This window comes from Halichoeres trimaculatus, unplaced genomic scaffold (genome assembly GCF_033239565.1).
Source record: "Halichoeres trimaculatus isolate MK-OKI-2021-1 unplaced genomic scaffold, fHalTri1.1 fHalTri1_scaffold_20, whole genome shotgun sequence".
In the NCBI taxonomy this organism is placed as follows: domain Eukaryota; kingdom Metazoa; phylum Chordata; class Actinopteri; order Labriformes; family Labridae; genus Halichoeres; species Halichoeres trimaculatus.
In genome coordinates this window covers 15,647,072-15,662,643 of record NW_027437198.1, presented here as the reverse complement: position 1 = coordinate 15,662,643, position 15,572 = coordinate 15,647,072, and the positions used below count along the sequence as shown (strand labels likewise).

General features: G+C 40.4%; 1 protein-coding gene across 2 annotated transcripts in view; it reads right to left on the bottom strand.

The window, feature by feature from the left end:
* LOC141809477 (thyroid hormone receptor alpha) overlaps nucleotides 1–15,572 on the bottom strand; it is a 100,559-nt gene that overhangs the window by 22,398 nt on the left and 62,589 nt on the right. Inside the window, exon 4 of one of the 2 annotated variants that reach the window (XM_074696523.1) lies at nucleotides 10,281–10,509. In XM_074696523.1, coding sequence (XP_074552624.1) covers nucleotides 10,281–10,336 — 56 coding nt within the window. In that variant the 5' untranslated portion in view covers nucleotides 10,337–10,509. Of the gene's footprint in view, nucleotides 1–518; nucleotides 864–10,280; nucleotides 10,510–15,572 lie in introns of those variants that run through there. The other variant, XM_074696524.1, reaches the window with a different exon arrangement.

Genomic DNA, 15,572 nt, shown 5'->3' with positions numbered 1-15,572 from the left:
AAGCAGCTGTGTTACAAAGAAAAAACAAATTCACGTTGACTGCTTTGCATAAATAAAAGTGGGTCTTTGAGACTTACTGTCAGTCCCAAACACAAGGAGCAGAAATGGGTATTTGGGCGTTTTGTATGTGCAACAGCAGCAGTATTAAAATGCTTTTATGCTCAAGCAGCCTTGGAATGCAACAAGCACAATGGTTTCTGTATCCCTAGTTTAAAGGAAAGTAAAAACTCTAGCTGCTTCTCTTATGCTGCAAGAATTAAAAAATATTTGCGCCATTTCTCTGAGAAAACAACCTTTTCAAGCAAAAACACTGCAATACAATTTGTGGACTTCACTTTTCACTCCAAAGGCTGCAGGTCTAAAATGTATCTCGACATAACACAAGCAGATAAACAGAGGAAAGCATCTTTCACTGATATTTCTGTCTTTATCTGTTGCCAGCATGTGGTGTATGACAGGGGTAGCTTACCCTCCAACACAACTTCACAAACAAGTCAATTCACATGAAACACACCAACCTGTTGATGCAGTATGGCTGTAATATATGCATGGTGGCCACTTTGATGAAATACCAGAAGAGGAGAATAAAACCCAACCGCTTCTTCAGCTGTATAAGCCTCCCAGCAATCAAGTGGGGTCAGCATACGCGTCCCATTCAGGCGAAAACACAAAGCTGTGCTCCAGTTAATGGGTTTGACAGTAGTGGTTCTTCTTGAGTACACAAATCAGAGTGGCTAGCAGCAGCTCTCGTTGGTCTGCAGACCTCAAAGAAGAGGTTCTTAAATCCTCCGCCACAGACAACCTCCTGGTGACCTGAGAGCTCACGTCGATCCCAGAGAAGTACAGTACAGTCTGTCTGCTGTGCTCAGAGGAGATATCTGAAGCTGTAGTAGCTCTCTCTCATCATGACTTGCTGCTGGCAGGAATGGTTACTCTATTTATTTCCTTCTCTTCCCTCCCACTCTCTCCCCCTCCCTTCATGCTGCTCTCGTCCTGCCTTTCCCCCCGCCTCCTTCCAGTCTGTGTGTTTGCATGTGTAGATCCTCCCTCAGTGACATTCTCTCTGTCATCACCAAACAAAACTTGCACATTTTTGCTCCTCGTACATACAGCATTTCTTTTTTTATTTTTATTTTTTTTGCCTGACTCCTTCCTACATCTGTCACCTTCTCTGTTTTTTCATTATCACTCCTGTCACTTTCTCCTTGCGTGTCATCTCTGTCTCTGTTTGATTTGCTCTTTTTGGTTCCCCCTCAGGAGGTAACAAACATTTTGCCTCTCCAAATCCAAACTCACTTAAGCTTTAACGCTAACTTGATTATGTAACAGCATGCTGATGTGGTCCCCCCAGTATGGCTGAGTAAAGTCTTGTGAGAACAAAGAGATGCTTTTTTTTAATCTCATCAATGAAATCAAGCTGCTGTATGATTTCTTCTGGCTCCGAATTCAGTTACAGTCTCCTATGAAAGCCACCATGAAGACTGGATACACTGGGAGCCAATGGAATAATTACTGGTACCGTTTGTCTCAGGGAGAAAGGCTGCTGAGCACAGTCTAAACCAAACTCCAAAATGAAAGCATCCAGTAGAAACTGGGGGTGTGGCTCAAAGCTGTGCTGGCTGCTTGCTGGGGGGTGGGATTTAAGAAGGCTATAAATATAGCATCAGCATTCAAAGGAGCAAATTAATTTTTGATTCGTTCTACAGTACCTCACGTGTAGCTGTTTTTATTAAGGCTTTGTTCTTCTTCCATCAATCAAATGCACTTCCTTTAAATGTTTCAAAAATGAAAGCTGTCCATAAAAGACAGGGATTATGCCCTTTAAGCTCCTGGCAGACATCCAGTGTGACCTGACTGTAACGTACTGATGGATTAGTGCAGTGGAAACAAACTTTGACCTTAGTCAAGACAACGTGTTAACATGATGGGACAGACTGAGACTGAATCCACTGCCAACTGCTAACAATGAAACGTCAACGTGTTGCTATGGGGCTGATAGAATGGATGCCCTACTCTCTGAGTTTGGATCTAATACAAATTCCTCCTGCTAATTCTTTAATTTAGGACAATTTTATTTCTAATGTCTGTCCTAATGATGGTTTTCAGAAGTCATCTGGATGTAAACATCATAGTCAATCCACAAATTAATGGTTTAGTCAATCGTTTCTAAGGTATTCCAACAAGAAACAGAAATTTGGCTAACAGAATGACATTCGACATTCACAAAGCCTGGTGATCATACTCTCATTGGCAACTAGGGATGCATTTAGGGTTGCTAGGCACCGCCCTGTGGGCTATGGCTGCCTTTTGCAGCAGCTCTCTCTTCTTTGTCCGTTTCTTGTAATTTTTTTATCTCTTTTTCATCATCTTTGTATTTGGAGTGGATCATTACTCTGTATGGCTCATTTGTTGGTCATGGACGCCAAACTTATTGTGGCTTCAGTGATATTTTTCCTACTTTTTCTCCTGTGTTTGTCTGGAGATCTTACATGCAACCATAGCTGCACTGTTTACATGTGAACTCAGCTGTTAGCAGCCTGTAGCATGTCAATGCTAACTGGTGTAAGGCCTGATGTCTTCCCACAAGGTGAGGAGAAGGAGGTGAGGACGACGTGCTGGTACTGAGGTGTGAGCTAAGAAGTGATGACATCGACCTGTCCTTCCACCCATCGTTATTGGGAAAGTAAGATCTGCCTCCAATAACGATGGACGAGCTAGCCATGCTAACCCAGCAACAGAGAAAATACCAGAGGGCAGAGTAGCATCATGCTATTTACAGACATGGCTAACGGAGCCAACATCAGACACCAACGCCACATTGGAAGAGCTTCACCTGCTGTGAGCAGACAGGATCTAGGAGACAGAGACTGAGCAGACTGCTGAAGAAGCTCAGTCCTGGACCCTGTAGAGGTGGAGGCTGGCTGAACAGGAGAATGATGGACAAGCTGTCATCGTCTATTTTCTTATGGACCTTTTTGCACTTTCTATACATTTTCTTAGTTTTGTTTTCTTGATTGCTGCTGTGACTTCAATTCCATTGTACTTGTTACAATGATAAAGTTCTATTCCATTCTATTCTCTTCTATTCTTTCCTATTTACAAATTTCCTTTATTGCAGCATATTTTGCTAATCCATAGCAGAAACCATTCTTTCTGTGTTGTGATGCATCCAATTCCCTGGTCATTTCAACTAAAGTTTTAATCCTGGAGAGCTAGTCTAACCATTAGCATTAGCACCCAAAGCCTTCACCTCCTTGCCTTTTCTGGACACTCAGTGGTCTGGTCACATTGTAATAAGATTATTATATAAAACAAAATGAAAATGTGGTGTTTGTAAAAGCATCGAAGTAAAGTTATTGTTTTAGGGTGCTTGTTGATATGTAAAGACTTCTTTCTTAGAATCAGACTGGCTGACATTTTATGACTCCTCAAATGGACAAAAAATGTAATAAAACCCCAAACAGTACAAAGAACACATCCACCTAATTCATGCTACAATAGAGTGTACTATCTAAGTTTTAAGGTCGGCTGTCTTGGATTATCTTATTTATTAGAAAGGCCTTATTGGCCCTGCATGATTAAAATTAAGCAATAAATCAACCAATTTAAATGTTTAAATTCTAATCAAATAACATTTTTAATGAGTTTATCTTGTGAATGATGGGGGCGTCATTTGGTCCACAGGATCAAAAAATCCTCTAGAGAAATGTGCAGCTTAATATCTTGATATGATAAGCTGCATAGAGAAGAACTTGAAAGTTAAGTTTTAATCCTTAGCTTTTACAGAAAGTAGTGCCCTGATAAATGATGGAGACGTGTTGTATAAGGGCTGGCAACATAAAAAATCAGATAAGCAGGATCCTTCTTGAATAATTGGTAAGATTTTTATAGTGGACTGAGAACTGATTGAAATGACTCATGTTCTTTTAGTCGTACTATTTGGTGTACTATTTATATGCTCGACTGAAGGAGCTGATGTTGCTTAATCCTTTCATGGAATATTACATTTCACAAAGGAAAGGCATGAGTATTCACATATTTAACATTCAAAAGCCATCACTGCCTTGATTGTCCTGTAAATGTCCCTGGCCTAACCTTATTTTTGGCTCCAGAGGAAAACATGAAAGCAGGCATTTGGTGGGAATAAGAGTTGGCTGTGATAGCATAAGTGTTAGGTCCATATTAGTCACCATCTGCACACCACATTTTGTTACTGGAGATGTTCCAGTTGTTGTTTGAAATAGAGGTAGTATTTTTCAGCAGTGAGCAACCTTCTTGTAGACATCAAATCTCAACACCAACCACCTACTTTTAAATTGGTGGACTGTAATAGCCGCACTACATGCTAGGGAAAATATACTTATTTATCATACACATGGTCTTTGTTAAATTGTTCAGGGTGAGATACATTTTCCCTGGTTCAGTCAGGACCACTCACGTCAAAGACCTAATTCAATTTGGCAGAATGGCTTTGTTCTGGGAGCTCCCTGCCCTTCCAGGGGCAGGTGAAGCTGGGTTGCAAAGCCATTGTCAGCAACAAAAGTAGCCCATTGTGCTATTTTCCAGCTCATGTTGATGTCAGCTGATAGGGCAAATTATGTCCTCTTGGCCAAGTTTTACTTCATGGCTTGGACCAATGCACTGGGCAATTTTTTTGACAACAAAAAGAGTGGTTGGGACCTGATAGTTTTGTTTAGAAATGTGTATGTTTATAGTTAATGAACAGCTGAAAGAAAACTCTTGGACCAGGGGGATCTCAATGGAAAATTCTGTGACTCTTCTTCACCTCAGCCAAACTTCCCAAGCTGCCTCATGAAGAGGTAATGGACTCACCACTGCGTCATCTTAATCACAGTTCCCGAGTGTAGATCTCATTACAGGTTTTTCTGTGTTTGCACACCGAGGAACTTGAAAGCCCCAGCTTTCTCTTTCTGTGACTGCTAAAGGATGAATGCCGCCCGTAATCCCCAACCACCTGCCTGGTCTTATTGACGAAAAGGGACAGTCTTTCTGTCTGGCACTGCTGCAAAAGTTTCTCTTAGTGTCTCTTCAACAGGCTGACACACTGCCATCGAGATGAAACCAGTGAACGCTGTGCTGTTTGTGAATGAAGGGTCAGAGTTTGGGGGGGAGCTTGAAGCAAGAGCACAGGGACATAGAGAGCAAGGAAAAAACAAATGTGTAGTTACTTTACAAAGCTCAATTGGTTACAGGGCACACATGCTCTCATGTGATTGACTCCCACACTTAAATTAAATGACAATCTGGCATTACAATTAGCTGAGTAGAGCTCCTGCCTGGAGTCATGACATTGTTATGTCACACTCTGACATGGTGCCAGGAGTTAGCTTGGAATTAGCTGTAAGGTGCTTGGCTGTCCCCCGTAGACCTGAGGGCACTACTAATGATTCGTGGTATGAAGTGAAGGTCCCAAAGCACAGCAAAGACAATTTATAGTATTAGTTTGCTTGCTTGCAAACAGAATGTTGATTAAAACTCTTACATAAACTCATTTTGGGCCATGATCAAGGTTAATTATGTTGTTCTTAGAGCTGCAAACTAGATGGTCTGGCCTGTTTGCTACTGGCAACTCTTGCTATTGAAGGTGCCTTGTTGAAACTTCAACCCCATGTTTTGCTAAATGACACTGTGGACTATCATACATTAATATAGGACTCTACAGGATTTATAGACTATTTGAGCTGTGGTGGTTAAAAGGTCAAAGTTTCTCACTTCTGAAAATGTAACACAATGGCAAGAGTTAGTCATTTAGTTTTGTGTGGCTAATAATTTCAATTATTGGTTCTATGGTGCTGAAATGTGACAAAGAATACCCGAGCCATATCTTGTGACTGATGACTGAAAGCTACTGAAAAGTAACAGGTTTCTGGATGGCACTTTGGTCAGTGCGCACTGCCCCTGAAAGCAGACTTGTTGCTTGAATACAATTAAGACAGTCACTATGGTCAACAGCTGTTGATCAAAACAGGACAGGAAGTCTTCATGAAGACATTCTAGAGGTTTTATCCATATAGTGATAAAATATACTGTATTTATGGGGTGCAGATGGCCTAGCAGTCTGGGTTGCGCCCCATGAGGTTCACCCTTGAGTGGGTGGCCCTAGTTCAAATCCAGCCTGTGGCCTGCTTTCCACATTTATTCCCCACTCTCGCCCTGTTTCCCATTATATCCACTGTCCTCTCCTATCGAATTAAAGGCATCAAAAGGGACCAAAAAATAACATAAAAAGTACTATATTTTATTGTTATTACTATTTCATGTACTTGTGACAGAATTTTCCAAGCCCGTTGTAAGTCGCCAGTCAGAAGGTTTATTCCACCAATAGAGAAACAGCTAATAAATGCAACACCAGTGAAAATACTCTGTTCTAACTTTTAGGGGAATAGCTTGTTCTACTCGCACAAGGCAGTCACAAAATAATATTCAATGTTAATGCAAAGCACAGTTTTTTCTTTGTGAAAGAGTCAGGAAACATTTTGTAAATGTTTAATGCTATGCTATGCAGATGATACCCTTCTTTTTTGGATGATTAAAAAAAATCTGTCACCCCAGTGATATGATGCTTGATAAATAATTAGACCATCATTAACCAAAGAGCAACCGCTCTTTAAGTGAACCAACAGTAAAACCCCGTATTTCTATTCCCCTTCAAGTAGCTTATTGCATTAAATGATTGTGGCATTTTGCAGCTTTTGCAGAGTTACACAACTAGTCTGCTGTAAAATGTATTAAAATGCTTGCTTTATGCTTTGGTAAGCATTGTGAAATACTGAACATACACTTAGGATAAGAATCCCTCTATAGCCTTCCTAAAAGCCAGACTCTTAAATGAGGTCAAAAACACCTTTGGAATTAAAACAAGACCTGTTTGTGACTGCTTGTGCCGCCTCAGCTACCAACTCAATGTAAATCTACAGAAGGGTTACCAGGGGACAAGGTCCTGCTAGGGAAGAAAGAATGGTCCTTTTGAAAAGGGTTTGAGAAGGGATAAAGCCTAGAGAGACTTGCTGTTCCTGGTGTGTTCGTCACATTCTTAGTGGACAAAAAAAAAACATTTGTCAGCAGTAAAGAAACAAGAAAAAAAGAACCTTTCATGATTCCAAATATCTACTTTCAAGGTATCAGCAATCACCCTGAAATTTACCACTCATCTGCTGCTTGATGAGTTAGCGTCCACAAAATTATTGCAGGTTCCACAGAAAATGCTGGACATCCTTTGGGATGATCTGCTTGGATGAGTAGAGATGGTATACTTCTTTTATTAGAAGGAGTAGTTCAAACAAGGACCTAGTCTCAGTTACTTTATGTGCTGGTTACTAAGGTGTTATGAAGCTCAAGGATGGTCATAGAGATTTCGGAAATGTTGGCTCTGGGTTTATCTTTGGAAGCAGTCACATCACGCCAACCTGATGACTCACACCCAGTATTATGCCTGATTTTTCATATATCTTAGCTGTAATGTAAACAAAACATACAACCGATAAAAAAGAACATTGTCCTGAAGTGTCATAGTACCTCATTAGATTAAGTCCTAAAGAACAGATGAAGTTGTTACATAAGGTGGCTTTGATATCCGTTCGGATCGGCATAATGGGAGCTTCAGTGTTCCAATTATCTTGTTACGGGACCAAATTGGATTCTAAGTCTTTAAACAAACCTGTTCACTTTTTCAACCTCTAGCCTGGTTCTGGCTTTCCGCATTGCAAAGGCTTTTATCAAACAGAAGTTAAATTCACACCTTGTGTTACCTGACTTCTCTGCAACTAGGTAGCTATCTATGAGGCAGGCACTACATGTAGTTAAGGTTAAAGCAAAATACTTGGCTTTAAGGACTATTTAAGGCCAATTTCCATCAATAGGAAGATTTGGATCCAAACTCTCCTGGATCTCAGATAACTTGAGCTGGAGCATACAGCTCCTGTACGGTGTCCATGTCTGTCTGCTTGACACTATCATACTGGGTAGAACCCAGAAATTCAATGTGTGTAGCTGTATCTAAGGGATCTTTAGCGAGTGTTGCACCTTGCTGGGGCTAAGACATGTTTTCTTGTGGTGGTTTTCCGAGCTCTCCATCCGCTATACAGAATGTGCTTGTCTGTGTTTTAGTGTTTGTGTATATACCCACTTGTGTTTGTGTGTCTGTGAACATGCTGGGGCAGAACTTTGCTGTGCGTAAAAGAGCACAGGAGAAATATGTACCCGATGATATACAAATGACATCCTGCCATGTAAATTAAACGAATAACATAAGGCTACAACAAAGGCTGAATGCTAGCTAAAAGCTTTCTTTTTTTTAAGCTTGCATCTAAAATTTCTTAACAAGTGAGCACTTACAGGCACCAGGATGAGATGTACTGCTACTTTAAAATACAATTTACTTTACCTCAGGCTTGACCAGTGTTAAAATCATGAGAGCGAGAACCCTATATATAATACTCTTAACTGTTAATGTTTGCAAAAACTGATCCAGTAGGTTTCTTTAAATATTTGATGTACAAGAAGATGCACTAAAATATAAAACCATGGCGAATGTCACTTTGTGAATACCAGTGAAGTTCAAAAAGCTGACACCATGTCATCCAAAGTCTTCATACTTCACACAATTCTGACACACACTCCTACACAAAAACCTATTTTGCATTCTTTGCCTCAAGGTATATTAAGTTTTGCACCAACATCTGTGCGTGTGTGTGTGTGTGTGTGTGTGTGTGTGTGTGTGTGTGTGTGTGTGTGTGTGTGTGTGTGTGTGTGTGTGTGTGTGTGTGAATGCTCCATGACTCAGACATCATAGAGGGGGAGGGGTCAATGCATGAGGCTGCACTTGCATGAGCACGTGTATGCCCAATGACACAGTTAGAGACGCACAGACAGATAGACAGACACACAAACACAAACACACTCACACATGCACATGCGCAAAAACACAAAGCGACAATCCCCTGTTGTTGCCACATATTGCTGCAGCCAGCCTGATCTGTCCTTTGCTTTCTGTTGGCTCCGGCTGCCCTCGGTGCTCCTAATCCAGCTCTCTCTACTCTACTAATCCACACACACACACACACATACACAAACACACACACACACAGCTGTAAAATGCAAGTGTGAACACAGCATTGTGCATCTCTAAATTCAACAACCAACATTCACCCGTCTCCGTGAAGATACTCAAACATACTGTTGGCAACCATCCAAACCTGAAGCTTAATTACCTCCCCAGGTATCTGACACTCTACGTCTGTGCTTGTTACCTCTCACACTACCAACATAAGAACAGCCTCTGGGAGGTGTTTGCCAAAATCCAAAAGACTGGCTAAAAGGTGAAAGGTCATTCGGTCAATATTTATAGATTTCCATCTTTGCCCACTGGGCTTGGAGAGAATGAAATTCAGCTCACCAAAAAAAGTATGGACGTTTGTGTGGCAACCCTGAGGCATTCTTAAGCTTTATGATTAAACACAAAGAGTCTCAGAAACAAGACACAACTTAATTTTATCCTGATGATATAAACCTGTTATGGTATTACATCATGAAGTCCTAAAAATTCTGTTAAAAATGTGTAAAAGTGAGACCCCAAGTGCTTTTAAAAGAAAGGGGATGATGGGTTGAGACTTCAGCAGGGTGGCGTTTCGTTTGGTTGTTGTGGTCAGACATTGATAGGGGAGTAACATGTCCTGTGAGTTTGTGTGTGTGACTGCACGTGCAGGGCAGAGCAGAGCACACAGATAGCAGTGCTATGGATTGATCTGTGTATATTGTTACTATTTGCAAAAGCCCACTAAATACACTGAGTTCCTCTCTGCTCCTCTTCCCTCCACCCTGCCTGACAACACCCTCCTCTGTATCTCTTTTTAATCATGTCTTCGTGTTCCTTTCTGCATGTCAATGAAAAATCAATCTACTGACAAATGCATCCATCATCCTTTTATGAATATCCTCTCTCTTTTGTGTCAGAAATGTGTACATGTTGAATGATGAGCTTTGTTCCTGTTTGTGAGGATTCAGATGATTTGGGGTTGTGTTGCTGCACCTCTGCATCAGCGCATACTTTCATTCATCCATCAATCCAACTGTCTACGCCTGCAGCTATTCTTCCTCCTGTCAAATCCAGCGTTAATCTCTGCTTTCCTTTCATGTTTACATCAAAGTCTAAAACACACACACACATACACACACACACACACAGTCATGCAGATGTGCAATCCATCACAATTCGGTCAACAGACACACTCACACACCCACACAGATTCGTCCTGTCTCACCCTTTCTCATCTCCCTCTGATGAGTTGCTGTCCTGCTTGTTGGACATTGGCTCCATGATGCCTCAGTCTTGTCCAGCAGCCAATCACAGGACAACGAGGCGGCCGTAGACCTTGCCAGCCTGCTCAGCATTCGCCGGCAGCCCCTTCAATAGACAGCCATCTGAGGATCTGGCAAGTGATTGGCTGGGAAGAGCACAGTGGGCGGGACATCGGTGAAAGCACAAGGAAGCTGGTGGGAGAGAAGACAGAAACAAATGAGCAGTTATAATAATGTCAAACTCCATAAAAAAAAACCCAACATCATCATAAAGTGCTTGATATTTTGAGATGGCTTCATCCCTGTGTCTTTACAAATAATAATGACATTCCTGTTTTTTCCTATTTTCTATTACAAAAATGTGGAGCTTTGCAGTTAGCGAAACATCTTTATTGTATTCTGTGCAATTTTTTTTACTCTGAGGTGTGAAACAATTTTAGGATTCAATTGAAGTAAGGCTTTAAATAGGTCAAATCATAAATCTCCTGTTGAATGTTTAAAAGACGTATTGGAATGCCCAATTTTGACGCTCAAACAACACCTAAAGATAGAAAACCCCACATATCCTCACATCAGGGAGCACTTGATCTTGACTAAACCATTTAATTTCCAACTAAATGCATATTGACAAGCCATTGAAACCCTTACTTCAATTCTATACAGTTTAATGAATGGGCATCACAGGGCTCTGAAGTGGGCTGTAAGTAATTCTCAAAAATTATGACAAATCTGTATGCAAATCCCAAATATGCAACATTATCCCTGCAGCGTATTAAAGTCTTCAACACAACTTTGGATCTATTACTTAAGCACAGACTCATAAAATGCTTTCAGCAAGCAAAAGATTGCTTTGGATGTCACAGGAAATAAATTAACCTCAAGCTAAAGGCACACCAGCCCACATGTCGGACCCTTTGACCCTCTTAATTCTTAATTTCCTAATTATATTATTGGTTGAGACTTCACTGCGACAATAAAGGCTCAGTGTTGTGTCCCCTGTTTACCCACTACAATCCAGCATCTATTAGAGGAAACAGGCTGCAGCTAATTTACCATAAGCTACTTACAAGTCCTCTGAATGGAATTCAGGCTAAATTGTTCTCCATGATTTTTATGGTTTTCTTTTCTCTGCCTTTTGTTTCCTCTTTAGTTTCTAATGCTTTTAGGCATAGTTACAACAGATCATGTTGCAGAGCAGTAAAGCACATTAAATTATCTTTGCTCGGTGGTTGTGCGGGGTTCAACAAAGGGCTGTGTGTTCAAGCTGAACCTGCTAATATTTTAACAATTCAACTTCATCATTAATTTGAAGATTAAAAAAAACAAACTTAAACTGTGAAATGAAAAGGGTTAAACTTAATAACTACCAAAAAGAAAATCAATGTTAAAGCTCCTGTGAGCTGCAATCTGTGTTAGATTGTTATCCTTCATAATTAAACACTAAAATGTATTACTTATCAAAAATCTCTGCTGTGGACTATTTAAAATTACTTGGCTCTACTGACACCTACCCACCACTGGTGGTTTTAGACAACTGACTCCATAGGAATAATCAATTGGTGTTGATTAGTTAGATTGATTTGTAGCTCATAAGGAAGCATCAGTATTAATTTTAGTCTGTTTCATAACAATAAAAAAAATCCTCATAGGAGCTTGTAGTTTTTTTCTTCACATATCAGAAAAACATAAACACCAACAGCCCATTCATCTCTAATGGGCCATGTTCTAACACTGTTCCCTGTGGTTTCCTTATACTGCAGGCTGATGGATCTCAAGCTGGGCTCTTTTGCAGTGATGACTGTGAAGCTCTTGTAATGACTAAGTTGTGACTGTCTTGATTTAATAATAAAAGTCATGAATCGCAATTAATGGTGTCATGCTTCTACAACTGAGGCTGAAGGGTGGATTATCCTGTCTGCATCATGGCCGCTTGCCAGAGATTAAAATATTAATTTCTATTTCTAATTTGGGTCAGGACTCCTGATCCTTTTGGAGAGCTACTACGTGTTTAATTGAATTTGATAACTCATTGTAACAGTGAAACTAAAATGCATACTTCAGATACTGCACTTCATTTATAAATGTAACCACAAACTCACACTGTGACACCACAGGTGTAAACACATTAGCATGCGAGGTGCAGAGAGAGCCAGATGAGGGCACCAGAGCCACCAGAACACCGGTGGTGTGGATGTACATGTGACCTGAGCTGACCTGGTTCCTGCACAGAGACGGGTTGTTCTCGCATCATGAGGTGTGACCAGAAAACTGGAGCACATTTGTTTATGGACAGCAGCTGTTTACTTCAATTTATACACTTTTCTTGATATAGACACAGAGGTAATCATGTGTTTGAAACTTTAACGGAAATTCATCCAAATCACAGTTAAAGAACTGTGATGTGAATGGAGCCATTGTATCTCAAAAAGAGAGAATATCAGTTCACTTGTCAGAAATAGTCACTTACACTAACCAACTTAACATTTCAGATCATTTTTCACTGTTGATGTACCACTTCTAGATCTAATTTTTTTGGAAAAGTTTTTTTTTCATTCCTATAAATTAATACAATTGAAAACTACCACTTTGAATAAAACAACACAATTGAAGGAAAATATTTGCTTTAAACACTTTACAGTTGTCTCTTTGGGCTGCAACCAATACATTTTTCTAATTAAAGATTCATTTTCATGGTTCCTGATTTTTTTCAGTGAAACAATCTCGCGCCTACATTGAACTCTTGTGCTCTGTGGCTAAATCTTTTATTTAACATTTAAAATTTAACATCATGAAGGAACATGGCTAGAATTGCAGAGAGCTACAGATGATGCAAAGGGAAATATTTTGATGACTTTTTGTTTTAATCGTAAAATCTTCAGTTTTTTTTTCATACATCCCGGATGGCACTTAGATCTATGGCAGAATTGTAAAACACACAAAATGTAGCAAAAGAGTTCATTAATTGGGTTTTGTTGACAGTACCAGGAAATTTTATTTCTGGGTTCAATAAATAAACTGCTGTCAGATACTTTGAGTTTGGCCTCTGATTGAACCCAGTAAATGTGATAATAACAGCTGAGCTCCACTTCTGCAGATGTGTCAGTAGATGGCATCAGAGTAAGAGAGATCACAGAGACCACCAACACCAATCCAATAAGAGAGGGATCTGATGTGGGAGATGTGATTGGCCAGAGTAACAATTGTTATAATTTAAGAAGGAGTGGTTAAAGGACCTTGAGTTATCATAATAATAGGAGGCACCGCTGATATTAAGTCACATTCAACACAAGCTGAAACACATTACAAAGCTTTCCTTTCAGTTGAGTGTACTTCACACTACATGTCAAATCCACACATTTACATTCATTGTCACATACTTTGAGTTCAGGCTGCCATACAAAGTGCCCACCAGCACTAACTAATCCCATTCACATGCATTTACACTCTGCTGGCTGCGCCACCAGGAGCAATTAAAGCCTCAGAGTCGACACTTTGCCATGAAGACTGTGGGAGCCGGGGAATTGAAATGCCAACCTTCCAAGTGAGATGACCCGCTCCACCAGAGTCACAGCCACCCCTTTACAGATAAATGCTCCTGAATGCTGTGGTACAGTCTGGGATGTAAGTGGGCCAAGTCTTAAGAGGTGGGAATAATTGTGTGCGAAGACAAATGTTAGAGAGTAACTGAAAGTGAAAAATGAAGTACTCTGGAAAGATCGTACTTTTGTAACACAATAAGATGTATCGCTCTAGTTCAAATTCATTAACTCCAGGCTTCTGAGTCCTCAATTGTTTGGGTAAGCTATGAAATAATCTGTAACTAAGTAATAGCTAAACAGGCATCTTCATTAGCAAATGATATTTTCATTCTGAACTGCCAAGGTATTGAAATATTCCCGATGTTTCACCTCTACAAAGTCCAGATATAAATGTATGCTTAAAAAGACACAACAACAATTATCTATACTCTGCCTTAAAAGGAAGTTTTTCCTTGCAGGGTTTACTTGCTGAATGTTGGCAATAGCTCAGAGAGGCTGCAGAATCATGCCAGAGCTAAATCACACTGTTTAACTTTTGTAATGTGTATACCTGACTGAGCACAATCAGATTTTAAAGTGCTGTGGACTAATCAGGAGTGGAGGGATAATTGATTGGCCACCCCTTGTTTGCCTTGCCAGATCAGCACTTGTATTGAAAATCAACCATTTTTAACTAGCTTCTTTGTATCCTAAGAAGGAAGCATTTTTATTGATTATTTCGAGGAGGACTTCAGACAAATATCATATTTATTTATTTATTTATTTTACACCAGAAGTTACAGTAAATATGATAAGTGGAGATAACCCTCCTAGCTTTGGGGTTAGCCCCTAATGTGACTACGCCTGGCAACCACTACTAGAGCCTGTGCCCCCTTTGGCCGCCCTGTTAGTATGAAAAAAAGAGATTTCTGTTGTAAAATGATTGTTCTCAATCAAGGAGCTGCCTCTCTTGTAGCACAGCTGACACAACACTGTTTACTGTGTATGATATTACTATTGAGGTTAGCTTATTTATGCAAAATTAATGTAGAGATATAATTAACCTCCTGCTGTGACAGGCTAGCTTAAGTTAGCACAGGGGAATGTGAAATTCAAAGCACACAAAGATTCACTAATGGATAACTTTTTGGAGGTAGGCGGGATTGAGAAACTTCACACACATCCAGATACACTAACACACACTAGCTTGGTGTAAACATCATATTGGACCATGGGTCAGTGATGGCACATAGATCGATGCTCTGTGCATTTATGACAACAGATCAGTAGTACACTCTGCTGTGTACACATTGTACCCGTCTGAGTGGGAATAGGACTTTGCAGTGTAGAGATCCCACACAATTGCACAACCTGCTCACAGATACCCACACACACACACACATGCAAAAATTTGAAGTCTTTTTGATTACACACATACATAGACACTTGGGCCATTTTCCCCCACCACCACATAAAGTGTAAGTCTTTCACACACACACACACACACACACACACACACACACACACACACACACACACACACACACACACACACACACACACACACACACACACACACACACACGCCGTCAGCATGAGGCTCAGCGCACACTCTCAGCCGGCCTTGGCTGGCGTCCAAGCTGATTAGATGGAGAGAAGAAGCAGCACAGCGTGATCAAAGATGACCGTCTCTTTACCTCCCTCCCTCGCTCTGCGGCTCTTTCTCTCTGTTTCCTC